This window comes from Pygoscelis adeliae, unplaced genomic scaffold (genome assembly GCF_000699105.1).
Source record: "Pygoscelis adeliae isolate BGI_AS28 unplaced genomic scaffold, ASM69910v1 Scaffold436, whole genome shotgun sequence".
In the NCBI taxonomy this organism is placed as follows: Eukaryota; Metazoa; Chordata; class Aves; order Sphenisciformes; family Spheniscidae; genus Pygoscelis; species Pygoscelis adeliae.
The window spans coordinates 1228294-1240789 of record NW_008825051.1 but is presented as its reverse complement, the minus strand read 5'-3'; the positions used below and the strand labels follow the sequence as shown (position 1 = coordinate 1240789).

Below are 12496 nucleotides of genomic sequence, written 5' to 3'. Positions count from 1 at the left end.
AAAGGCAGCAAATGGCCACCAGCAGAAACCAGCTGCTTTTTAATAACTTCTCCTGGGGGAAGGGCTGCGGTGGGACCGGGCTTATCTCTGCATTTTACACTTCAAGGTCAAGAGGCAAAGGACTGACTGGGATCGTTACTTATTAATGACAATGGAGAACTACCCGCACGCCGATGCACGGGGGATGCCATGCAGAGCTGCGCCGGGCACAGCCCCAGCCCCAGCCCACCCATTCGCTGCTGGACTTGTGCTGGCTGTCACGCGGCAGCAACGCTTTCTGCTCCCAACACGTGTTTTTTGGATGAGGGATCGCACTGGGCTGCTCTGGCCAGAGCGAGTCCCTCGAGTCCTGGCTCTGGGGGCCGTTGCAGACTCTTCCCCTACAACAGGCGGACGAATTAGGGGGTGGGGAGCCCCTCGTTCTGCCCTGGCACCCGCTGCCCGTGGCTGCAGCCCACCAGTGCCCCAGACACGCTCCCGTGGGTCGCCAGAGCAGAAGCCCCAGCCCTTTGGCATGACATAGGTGCAAGGCACTGTCCGCACCCCAGAGCATCGCACGCCCCTGGCCGAGTCCTCCCACAGGAGATTCACCCACCTCCGGGCCACAGGGCTCGATGCGGGAGCACGGCAGCACCCCGGCCACAGCGCTGGAGCTGCGAGGTCACGCTGGCTTCAGAGGTGGCACTAACTGTGTCCCTGCTGAGCGAGGTGTGTTTCTGAAGGAGGGGCCACAGATGCGCCCTGTTCCATCATCCAGTGCTCCCAGGCAAGAGGACGCTGGGCGGGCAGGCAGGAGGAGGGGACGCAGATGAAGAGGGAACCCAAGGCAGAGGCTGAGAAGCCATCGGGGAACGCGGAGGGTGCAGCCAGCAGCCAGCCCGGGGCCGTGCACGGGGAGGGCAGTGCTGGTCATGCTGTGCGAGTGTCTGTTTAATACTGACATGGAGTAGAAGGGGGACATTGCCCCAGGAAGGGGTGACGGAAGCAGTACCGGGCAGCCTCATCTTCCTCCGCCCTGCCTAGCCGCTGTGGAAGATGCGGATGCGCTGTGTGATGTCCTTGCGGCACAGGGGGCAAGTGTGCAGCCGCTCGCAGCAGGTCTGGCAGCAGCAGACATGGCCACAGGGCAGGAAAATCATCTGGGTCTGGGGGAAGAGACAGGGGAGAGGACACAGAGAGTGTGCCCGTCTCGTAACACTCATCCCAGCACCGCCGTACTCCAGCACAGGAGGAGATGGGGATCACCCAGGGGTGTCACAGCGTGGGAGGCAGAGCCCCGCAGCCCGATCGCCATCCCCAGGCGCAGCGCAGTGCTGTGGGTGCACAAGGGTCTGGGCTGCGCAGACAGCGCGAGTGCGATGGGCCTGAGGGAAGGACACGGGTCAGGGCTGGACCAAGCAGCCCCGTGAACGCTTCCCACGGCTGCTGTGCAGACAGAGCAGCACAGGAGCTCACCAAGCTCCCTCCCAAGCCCACAGGGAGCCCTGCCCTGCCTCCCTCCCCACTGCGATGCCTCAGCCTTGGGAGCTGGAGGGATGAGCATCCAAGCGTTGCCCAGGGCCAGGCTGGGGACACAGATATGGGGGGTTGTGCTAGATGCTGGCCTCATTCCACCCCCTGCTCCAGCACCACGTGTGTGCCGGGGTCTCACCTCCTGCTCCATGCAGACAACGCACTCCGACTTCTTCTCGTCCCACTGCAGCAGCGGAGCCGTCGGGACTACAGGGCTTGGCGGCTCCTCAAAGGGAGCACTGGGTTCTGGGGCTGCAGGGACCTCAGCGTCCACCGTCTTCAGCAGCTCTGCAACCACAAGCAGGAGGTCTGAGCACCAGGAGAGCTGCCCATCTCCCACCCACCCGGCACGCATGGGGATGGCTGCAGGCAGATGGGAGCTCGGGGCTCCGATAAATAGGAAAATGGATGGGACCAGTTTGACAGTGCAGCCCGCGCTCTGCCAGGGCTCCCTGCCCTGCCTCTCCTACCGCACACCAGCCTTGCATGGCTCCGCTCCCCAAAGGGAGGCATCTGGCCCTGCAGATCTCCCCGTTCAAGGCTCAGGTACCTGCTGTGAGTGTACAACGTGTCAAAAACCAGACAGAAAAGAATTGGTGGTACCTGGGATCGTCTTGGCCACAGCCAGGATCTCCTGAGCTCGCTTGAGGATGGCACGCTGCAGGCCAGCCTCCATCACGCCAATCTGCAGTGCAAGAGGAGGGCTGTTAGCTCTCAGAGGGGAAAGGAGACTTATGTCCCAAAGGGGACACTACAAACTCTTGGGCCTCGCTGGCAACACCTGGCCGTGCCAAGGGAAGCACCTCCGTCAGGTGTCAAAGACAGATAAGGGAATTCCCCCGGTGCCATTTCTACTACAAAGAGCGTCTGAAGGACGTTGAAAGACAGAGCCAAGCTACAGCTCACCCTGCAAGTGCTCTGGGAGAGCTGTCACTCACTGGGACGGGGCACAGGGCAGCACTGGCACCTCTCCTTACTGGGAGGTGACAGACCAGGAGCACCAACACTTCCTCCTGCCAGACCAGACACAGGCATAGCCACGAGCACGGCCGGGCTCGGAGCAAGGGCAGATTCAGGCGGTATTGTCCTGCACCGTGTATCTGCTGTCTCGTACCTTTTCCAGGTCAGTGGCAGTCATGGTGCTGAGCGCTTGCAAGGATATTCGATGGTGAGCAAAGACTGGCACATACTGTTCAGCGGACAGCTCGATTAAAAGGTTCACCAGCTGCCGCTCCAAGCCCTCCTCCTGCAAAACACAAGGCGAGCTCCCAGACTTCGCTCTCGAGAAAAGGCACGGGGACAGGCAGCAGCAAGGCTGGCAGCAAGGGCACGCAGTGTGCTTGTTCCTGCCCTCTGCCCTGCTTCACATCCCTGAAGACACTAAAGCTCAAAAGCCCGACAGCCGGAGGAGCTCTGGCCCTAGGAGTTTTATGAGCACAATTCAAAACACTGTTTTGGGAAGAACAAAACAACTGTTTTGGCAGCCGATGTCTGCACCAGCACCTGCTTTGCAAATTCAAGCCAATGTGCAGCACAGGCAGAGCTCAGATCCATCTCTTTGTGGGCACCCCCATGGGTATTTTAACAGCACAAAGTCCCTGGCTCAATACGTCGGGGCAGGAATGGACAGGAGTTGCTGCGTTCAGACAGATTTGCAGGGGAATTTGGGGAGCCAAGCAGAGCTGTTTGGGTGTTCAGCTGGAACAAAAAGCCCTGCCTGGAAGGTACTCGGAGTCCTCTGCTCCTGGGAAGAAGTCTGACGGTGAGATGGCAGTTCCCGCTGGCAGACAGCTGAGATGTTGGCTCCTTACAGACCCGGGCAGCCCCATAACCTCCAACGTACAGGAGTGAGAGAGGGCTGCTGGGCAGCCCTGCTCCCAACACGATGGCTACATGCAGGGCAGCCCGGGGTCTCCACTGGCTTGTCAGCCTGTGCGAGGGGTCTGTTCCCTGCTCCCTGCCTTAGCTGAACCTGTGGGTGCAGGCAGGGCTGCCTTTGCTCCCCTGCACTCTGCAGAGCAGAGCAGAGCTACAGTGAAAGCATTAACTGCAGCAGCGACCTGGAGTTTCAGGGAGAGAGGCTTCTTGGTGGGTCCAGCAGGCGCTGGTACGGGATCAGCCAGTAGTTCTCCTGTTTGGTTTCGCTCTTTGCCTCCATTTCCAGCTGAAAAACAAACTCATTCATTCAACAGCCCGAGATAACGTTGCAAGCGGTGTTTAGGGAAGCTTGAGTTGGATGTGTAGGAGGGGAAACCAACAGCCTGGGCTGTGCAGAGCCAGTTCAGAGCACTGCGACGGGCACAGCTATGGCAAGATGGGCATTTCTGGCCTTCTGCAGGCTGGTCCCACTATGAACCCCCACAGCCAGTCGAGGGTTGTGCATGCCCTCCGCTCACTTTGCCCCAGACACTGGAGCCTGGTCTCCTGAAGCTCAGGAGAGTCTGGAGGTCTTCCGGATTACAAGACCACACGCAGGGCCCTTGTGGGCTTGTGCTCAACCCCCCCTACAACTCCGTTTCCTGAGGGGGGAGATTGACAATGATGATGGTGCCTCATGCTGCACCAGGGAGTGGCACTAACTGTGCCCCCCGAGAGCTTACATTAGCACTTTCTGAAGTTAAATTAGTCTCTGGATCTGGACACAACCCCTCAGAGCCCTCCTCTGCTCCCCTTTATTCCCATGCTGACCCATGGACTTGCTCCCTGCAGCCAGCCCACGCGCATACTCATCTACAGCACCTAATTAGGGGCCTTTGTTACCAGTATTTGTCGCAGTTCTTCTTCCCTTTGCTTCTTTTCTTTGAGCAGCTGCTGCAGCAGGCAGCCGAGTGCTTGGCGTTGCTCTGTGATCACCCCCTGCAACAGAAGGACTCTGGCATCCACATCTCCGTACCGTATAGCTGCAAGCAATCATCCTGCCCCAATTTCCAGCAAAGCACTTACCATACCCAAAACAGTCACAGCAGATGTGGAAGCCCTGTGCTCCATGGGCCTCCAGCCTGGCTGAGCAGACAGCCTGAATCCTCTCCTAGCAGCTGGCACGGCAAACCCAAACTCTACCCATTTCTTTCAGGCCTGCACTGACCATTATCTGGTGGTGCCAACGCTCAGCACACCCCGGGCAGCCCCAGGCCGCGCTGGCCTGCAGCAGCTCTTCATCACTCCATCAGAAGTTCAGTCAATGGCATTACAAGTGTTCGTGGTCCCCCTCTTTAACTGAGAAAGACCACCTGAAACTAGGTCTAGAAGCCTGCAGGTATGCAGGACAGGTAAGGTAGCAACCTCCCCGTGCCTTTGGGAAGCTTGCTTTCATTGGGGTCTCACACCAAGCACCGCCAGGTACCAGGGCAAGTTAGTTATCACTGCAGCCACATCGCTGGGAAATGAGGAGAGGTTAATCGTCTCAGGAACGTCAGACCATGTGGCATCTCTGCATGGTTCAGCCCCAGCTAGCTCATACCTGCTGGGAGGATCATTAACTGAGCAGAGGCCAGTGGTCATTGGCCACAAGGACTTCAGATGTCCATGGACAAAGGGACAAGATGTTAAAGGGCTGACCTCCGAAAGAAGAACTGCGGGGAAACCTTCATTGATTCGCATCTGGACCCTACACAGGGACAGGGTCCTCTGTTTAGGCAGGAGACAGGAACGCCTACCTCTCACAGGCAAAACCCACCATTAGCTGATCAGCGACGCTTTGCCCTGACGGAGGCAGGAAAGCTCTTCTGCGTCAGGACCTCCACAGAGGTCAGAGGGACAGCTAACGACACGTGGGAGCGGCTCCAGACAAGAAACCCAGGCAGCTTCAGCTAACCTTGAGATGAGGTCTCCTGCCCACCCGCACTGCGGACACCTCGCTGGGATCGCTCTCTCCCAAACTGACCTTGCAAGAGACCTGTGCAAACGCCTCCCTTTCTCAGGGTGCTTTTGCTTCTTCCCACTTTCCAACGATCTTTCAAGTTCATTACTAAAGCACCTGCGTATTGGGGGAGGAAGCAACCGTCTGCTGCACAGGAGGTATCAAGCACGACGGCAGAAAAGCTTCTGCCAAAGCACTTTGTGGGCACGGCCCGTGCACTGTGGGTTCAATCACAGCAGGGAACCTTTGGGCTGTGGACTGCCAAACGGCCGGGGGGTATCCAGAGAGATGAAGCTGTCTTACACCTTGCTTCCTAGTGTCCAGTGCTGAAGTTGCAAACGTACTGTGCTGCCTGCTGCGCTGCAGATGGGTGCTAGGGCAGAGCCTCGTTTTCTGCCCTCCTTTGGAACTCCTGTGGTCACCTAATAAGAATCACTCAAGTCCTGTGTCATTTGAACTACATCTGCCTGGGGTTCCTTGGTCTTCCCTGCATGAACTTTGGGCGGTCCCCTACCATCAGGCCGCCAACACTGCAGCGTTATACAGGGGAGCTGCATGAGTTAAGGTAGCATAACCCAAACCTTACACTTCAAGGTGTCCAGCTCTGGGCTCAGAGGCAATCCTGTCTTAAGTCAGCGCTTACCAGCCTGCTGGGTGCACTACTCTTGGAAAGTATATGGTGTTTGCTACTGATTTCGGGCTCACTAAACAGGTGACCTAATCTGGCAAATAGCACACACAAGAAAACAACTGATGCAAAGGCGTAATAAAATTTAAAGCCAAGCTGCTTAAGCCAAACTTGATATTCCTCAATGTGTGACTGCTGATGAAGTCAGCCCATCGAATGGTGGGATGGTGGGGCAGAGCAGCCTGGGAGACAAGGCTCAGAAATAAAGGGGGAGAGCTGACAGCCATCACTGGCAGGTAATTAAAAGCGAAACACAACACAACAATGTAAGGAGACATGCGATGCACGGCAGGCAGATGTTTCTGGGACAGCCAACAACTGGATCACAAAATCCTTCCCCACCCAGCAAACCTGGAACTGCCCATTGCTATCAGGGCCGGCTCGTTTGTCTCTCCCCTGAAAAAGCATCAAGATGTTCAGGAGCAGCAGCAATGTTCCCACATTACCACGACAAAGAGGGTTTTGTGGTGTCCTGTGGGTAAGTGCCCTTCTGACTAAGCATAAATCCATCTGGAAACTACAAGGAGCAAAAGAAGCAAGTGGAGCTTTTGCGATCCCAGAGCAGAGAGAGAGTGGTGGGGCAGCCCCAGAGCCCTACATACCTGCAGCGTCTCTGTGTCCAGTTCTTGCCTCTTTAACTCCAGCTGTGTCAACTGCAATAACTCTGTTTCTATTAATTTAATCTAAACAGAAGATGAAACATTTTTTACTGACATTTGAAATTACTTTAATTTATGCTCTTTTAAAATGAGGTCTAACTGCTGCCCTGGGAGGGATGGCACTGCAGAGCCACCCAGAAGTTTGGGGAACCTGCTAATGCCCTTCCGTGACACATGCTCTTAGGGTCGCTCTTTGTCTCTTGCCTGAGGAGCTGTGTCCCCCGCTTTCTAATTTTCTCTGTACTCTAAACACTTTCTGTTCAAGTGTAGAAGCACATTGCAATCAGTTTGTTCAGCCAAACCTTTTGCAGCCACTCTGGAAGGTAGCAACTGAAAGTCCTCCAAGCACCACCGCTCAAACTATAGATTAACTGGGGCAGGGTCCTGGTTTCTAGATGCTCCAGCAAATCCCATAACGATACATGCTCCTTCAGGTGGGACAACTGAGACACAGAGAGGTGAAGTGAGTTGCCCAAGATCCCACAGCAAAGCCAAGATGAGAGCTCAGTTCACCTATCTGCCAGGCCATCTACCACCCCCAAGCCACGCTGCTTAATGTGTGCCACTGACCACAAAATTCCTGCCGACACCGGGGCTCTGCAGCAGGCGGTACCCACAGCTCCTGCCCGTTCACTGCCTGTGCAGGATGCTGGTGGGGTGAGCTGGATTTCAACAGTAAAAGGTCCAGCCACGGTATCAAGGAACAAACTCCCTTTGTTTACAGAACAAGTGCGAGCAAACTGCAGGGCTCTTATTGATGAACTCAGGCAATGGAGAGTTGTTAGACTCATCTCCTGAATTGTCGATGCACAACCCACAGGCTTCTAGCAGAGTGACTGAGTCACTGAGTCGCTGAGTGACTCAATATATCCAAGCTCTTAAGCTTATCCACCAACTCCTGACCTGACACTTTTCTGCTAGTGTCAGATCAGGAGAGGGAAGATTCTGGAGCACTGTGTCAGAAGCCAGCCACCCATCTTCATGCATCAACCACCACGACTTTCTCCACCAGCTCTTGCTCTTCCCCCCGACTATCGCATTGCACCTTCTGCAGAATGGAGCTCAGAAAGGCAGGCTGAGAATGGGAAAGAAAAGGTGAACTTATGGCTCAAGGTGCAGTTTCGATGTGTTGGATGGAGATGCAGTGGACTCACGCGGAAACAGCAGCCCTGCTAAGTACTCAACCTGAAGGAAATCATAGTTGCAATTGCAGATCACCCCCGCAGAGCCAATGCAGGTCTGTCCTCTAGTGACCGCTCTCCAGCACTTCATCCACATTAGTGCTGAGATGATTGAAGCAATGGCAATTCCACTACTTCCACGAATCTAAAACCTGCATTGACACTCCCTCCTATGGAGCTGGGAGACTGTAGTTTAAGCAACACTGCCCAACGCTTTGTTACAGAGCCCTTAGCAACACAAGAGCTCGTCATTTCCTCCAGACCCTGCTCTACACTCACAGCGCTTTGATCTTCCTCAGAAGTGTCTCATCAAATGGCGGTATGAGCTGAGTAGCTGGTTGCTCTTTCCTCTGTTGCTCACTCACCTGGTTCCTGATCTGCCTGTGCATAAGATCCTTCTTCAGTTGGAGAGCTTGAAAGGCAGCTTTCTGCATCTCAATCTAAGGGACAGGCAAAATCTTGCTTAGTGAGGTTGCTGATGCAGCTGCAAATGGGCTAAGAAACCCTGTTACCTTGCAGTGACTCCTGTACAAGCACCTGAGCAGTGCTTACTCTGGGCAACAGTGTCCTGATTACACCATGACTTAGATCCCACAGTCCCAAAAGGTAAAACCCACTTCACAGACAGACACAGAAGTTATATTCGTGTTCTTCAAACACACATTTTGAATGCTCTGTATGAACCCCACCTCTCATTTTCAGCACCACTGAGCACCCAGGCTGTGCAATAGGGCATGGCTGCCCAGCACTTCTGAAAAATGAGCTGCAGAGGTCTCAGGTTCAAAATGAGGTATTCAAAAGGAGCAGAGGCTTTGAAAATGCTTCCTGTAGGCAGCTTGCCCCAAGTCACCCAGGAAACCTGCCAAAAAGACAGGACTTCTGTCTCAAAATCCTCTCTATTAATCACCAGACCAGTTTTGCTTCCCATGGTCTGTGCTGCTGTCATTTCTGAAAATTTGCTGCCTAGTTAAAAAATAAATACATTTTTCTTTCAACCACCCCAGTCAGTTTGTTAGAATACCAGAGATTCTCAAAGTTTAGCACGTAGTGTTAAATAAAATAACTTTTGCATGCAGCCCAGCCCAGCCACCGTTGCTCCTGTGCTCCCGTGATCCACTCTCGATCCTGCTTTCGCATGCAGTTGCTTTCCCTTGATCCCCCTGCAAGCAGTTTGCTTCCTTGCCTACCTGCTGCAAGATCTGACTAACGGCTTTGTTCTGATCCAGCTGTTGCCAAGCCAGGATTTGCTGGAACTTCTGATCCATCTCAGCTAGGCTGCAAGGAGATGGATTTGCCATGGAGTTACTGCTGGGTCTGAGACTCTTGGTGCAAACAAGAGGAAAAGCAGGCAACAGGGAATCCAGGAATGGAGAAATTTGTTACTGAACAAGGGTGAAGAGCCATGGCGCTGCACAGCTGAAGGCTGACAGATTTAAAACCTCCTTCCCTACAACCAAACCAAACCTGCACCACAGACCAAGCCAGAGCAGAAGCACCGCTGCCTGCATGTGCACAGCATGAAGTCCAAACAGGGACTGCTGCTGCCCCAGCAAGCTGCTCAGGTGATGAATTTGCACGTTGGTGTTCTGCACTGGGAAGGGTGTGCTGATGAAGGAGACCCAGACCATGTGGCCATATATTGCCTGCACTTGCAGGCAGGACCGTGTCTGCCCACTGCCCTCTGTTGGGCAGGTCACTGGCACACAAGGTTGTTTCTGTTCAGTGCCAGACGCTGCCAGATTAAAATTTCTCACCTTCTCGTAAATAGAGCGAGCCAGAATGCTCTCTGTACCTATAGCAATGCAACAAGTCCTACACATATACAAACAGCATCCTTGAGACAACCCTGGGAGGTGAGGAAAGGAGTTCTGTGCTAGAGTTTGACACTGAACTGGCTAACAAAACAGGAAGAAGACCAGTCTAATTTCATCTTCCATATTTAGCAGAATGTATAAAGTAAAATAAACAGTGTAAAAAAGTGATAGTTCATCCAAAGTCTGATTAACATGTATATTCTTGTGGTTAGAAGGTGGTTCATTTAATTAAGTTTGACAGTTTCTTTAAATTGCATTGTGACCGGCTCTTACACAGCTGTCCTGCTGCACTCCAGCGGCTGCAGGAGTTCCTGGGTGTATATATGGGAATTACACCGGGGACTGCTGGAAAGAAAGGGACTTTACAACAGTACCACCAGCCCCAGACATCTCCCACTGTACCTGGAGCAGGCCTGGTTGACAAGGTCTTGCCGATGAGACTCGTAGGTCATTTGGATGAGCTTGTTCTTGTAGCTTTCAGCCAGCATTTGTTGCATGGCAGCTAGGAGACAGAAGTGCTGTCAGTCTGCGTCAGGAGCGGGTGTCTAGAACAGGCGCTCATCTACCACTGCTGCTACAATCACTTGCAATTAACAGTGCCTTCTCTCTCATTTCCAACCTGTCCTTGCTTTTTCCATTTCATTCATTTCAGAGCAGACTCATTCAGCTGCAAGAATCGTAGCTATTTATTGGGAAACTAGCTGACCAAACTCCATTCTGCCTGTGCTTGCATCTTTTAGCGCTCAGAGAAGCCCAGTCACTGCCTGCCGACCCTCAGATAGGGTGCAGCTCTGCCCATCCCACTGCGAGTAACCCCTCCTTGGGGTGACAACACACACACCATTTCCCTTGCAACCCCGGTAGATCTGTTCATGGTCACCATGAGTAGAAAAGGCTCCCTAACACCATTCTTGTTTACCATACACCTCCTGCCTCATGAACCTGATCAGTTAACATCTGTTTGGTACCTCTGAAATATGAAGCACTTTGTGTGCTTATATCCAGTCTCAAACTCCTTGTGTGACATGCTGTAGCTACACAGGGAGCACAGCTTGCACCTCAAGGAGAACTGGCAGTGAGCTGCAGGTGGAAGCAGTGGATCGGCTATGGCACACGTGCAATGCCACCCCCTGCAGCTCTGCCCCACTGCACCAAGCAACACAGCAAGAATGTGTGTGTGACAGAGCATCTCCCCTGAGGTTGTCACCTAATCAGCACATCTCCAGAGGAACCAGGTCTTTCTTGCACCTTACCACCCCAAAGAGTTGTCTGGACTTACAGGCCACTTCCCTTCTGCGTAGATGTTCCGTCTCCTCCTGTGTTATTGCCATCAGCTGTTCCATCCTTATTCTGCCAAACAAACAAGAAGAATTCCTTCAAACAAGCACTATCTCACTTCTCCTCCACCCACCCAGCTCAGAGCCTAAAGGCTGGGCAGATTCACCCTGTCACCTGCTCAGGAAAGCCATGTGCTTATCAGAGACACAAAAGTCTCAGTGATTTCTTGGTAAGGAACCTCTAAGTCTATAGGAGACAACATAAATTTTGCTCAAAACCATGGGGACAATTGCTTCTTAGACTGGAAAGCTGATCTTTCTGAGAAACAGAACACCTATGCAACATGCATACACTCTCCCCAAACACGGTGCCAGTCTCTTTTTTTGCTGTCCTTTCTCTTGAGGCTTGACGAGCACTTTAAAGCTGACCTAAGTGAGCAGTGCCACTGAAAGCTGCAGCCTGGCCTCCGTTCCCACCTCCCCTGTCCTTGTCCCAGCACAAACACACACACCACCACTTAACAGATCAGGAACTGGTGTGGCTGGAAAACTATCTGACATACAAAGGGATTATTTTCAGCCAGGTCAGTGTCCCCATCCAGTTTACTGTGCCACAGCACAAACAGTTGGCTGAAGAGAGGTGGAAGCATATAGGCAGGGGAGAGTTGGGGACAACCACTTTTGGTGGCAAAGCTAGCTCAGAGTGCTGGCTGAATGGCAGCGTTGCTTTCAACGTATTCCTCCCAGCCTGTACACATTACTGGACTATCTTCATAAATGCCTTGCTTTCCAACAGATGTAGGATTTCTGTTGGTCCTTGACAGTGGAATACAGGGTTTTGTTCCCAAAGTCCTTAGCTAGGACCATTCAGAGATGAAAAAGAGGTAGAATCATCATCCCATTGGGTTTGCCAGACTGGGTAAGACCAGGCACATCCAGTCCAGTGTCTTGCCTCCAACAGTGACCAGAACCAGCTGCAGGTATGAGATGAATCTCTCCTGACTTAAGGTGGATTCAGACCGGTGACTCTGAAAGGAAGGTCCCAGCCCTCTTCCCAGCTTCTTGCCCCTTTTCTAGAAAAGCTTATTTCAAGGAGACTCACCTATCATTCTCCAAGGATTTCAGAATGTCTGAACTTTGGTTTTGCCTAAAAAAAGATAAAACAAGGTTTTCATCAAGCTGAGCAGGACATCCTACTCCCCCAGAGGGCAGAAAATTACTTTGGTTCTCATGCACAGAAGAGCAGCTTTAAGCAGGTTGGTAACCTTGCGTCAGCACCAGCCCAGCAGGACATCCAGCAGATCTAGGCAGTGGTACCTTCAAATACTCCCAAATATGCACCTTCCATGAGGAATTCAAATTTTTTCCACAGCACTGCAAAACTTCAACAGCACACATATGTGTGAAACACAATTTTTTAAGGTGTCAAATTCCAATTCCTTTAAATGGGACTTTGGCAGTTCAACAGCTGTGGCACCACCTACAGACATCGATCCTGACCAGTTC

At 53.0% G+C, this 12496-nt stretch overlaps 1 protein-coding gene across 1 annotated transcript in view; it reads right to left on the bottom strand.

The window, feature by feature from the left end:
- Window positions 1-913: 913 nt before the first annotated feature.
- LRSAM1 (leucine rich repeat and sterile alpha motif containing 1) overlaps window positions 914-12496 on the bottom strand; it is a 24544-nt gene continuing 12961 nt past the window's right edge. Inside the window, 13 exon segments of the mRNA XM_009326367.1 lie at window positions 914-1145; window positions 1652-1800; window positions 2116-2197; window positions 2627-2758; window positions 3573-3602; window positions 3605-3676; window positions 4273-4368; window positions 6662-6742; window positions 8265-8339; window positions 9087-9174; window positions 10116-10215; window positions 10993-11063; window positions 12093-12137. Of these exon segments, the coding sequence (XP_009324642.1) occupies window positions 1020-1145; window positions 1652-1800; window positions 2116-2197; window positions 2627-2758; window positions 3573-3602; window positions 3605-3676; window positions 4273-4368; window positions 6662-6742; window positions 8265-8339; window positions 9087-9174; window positions 10116-10215; window positions 10993-11063; window positions 12093-12137 (1147 nt within the window). The 3' untranslated portion in view covers window positions 914-1019.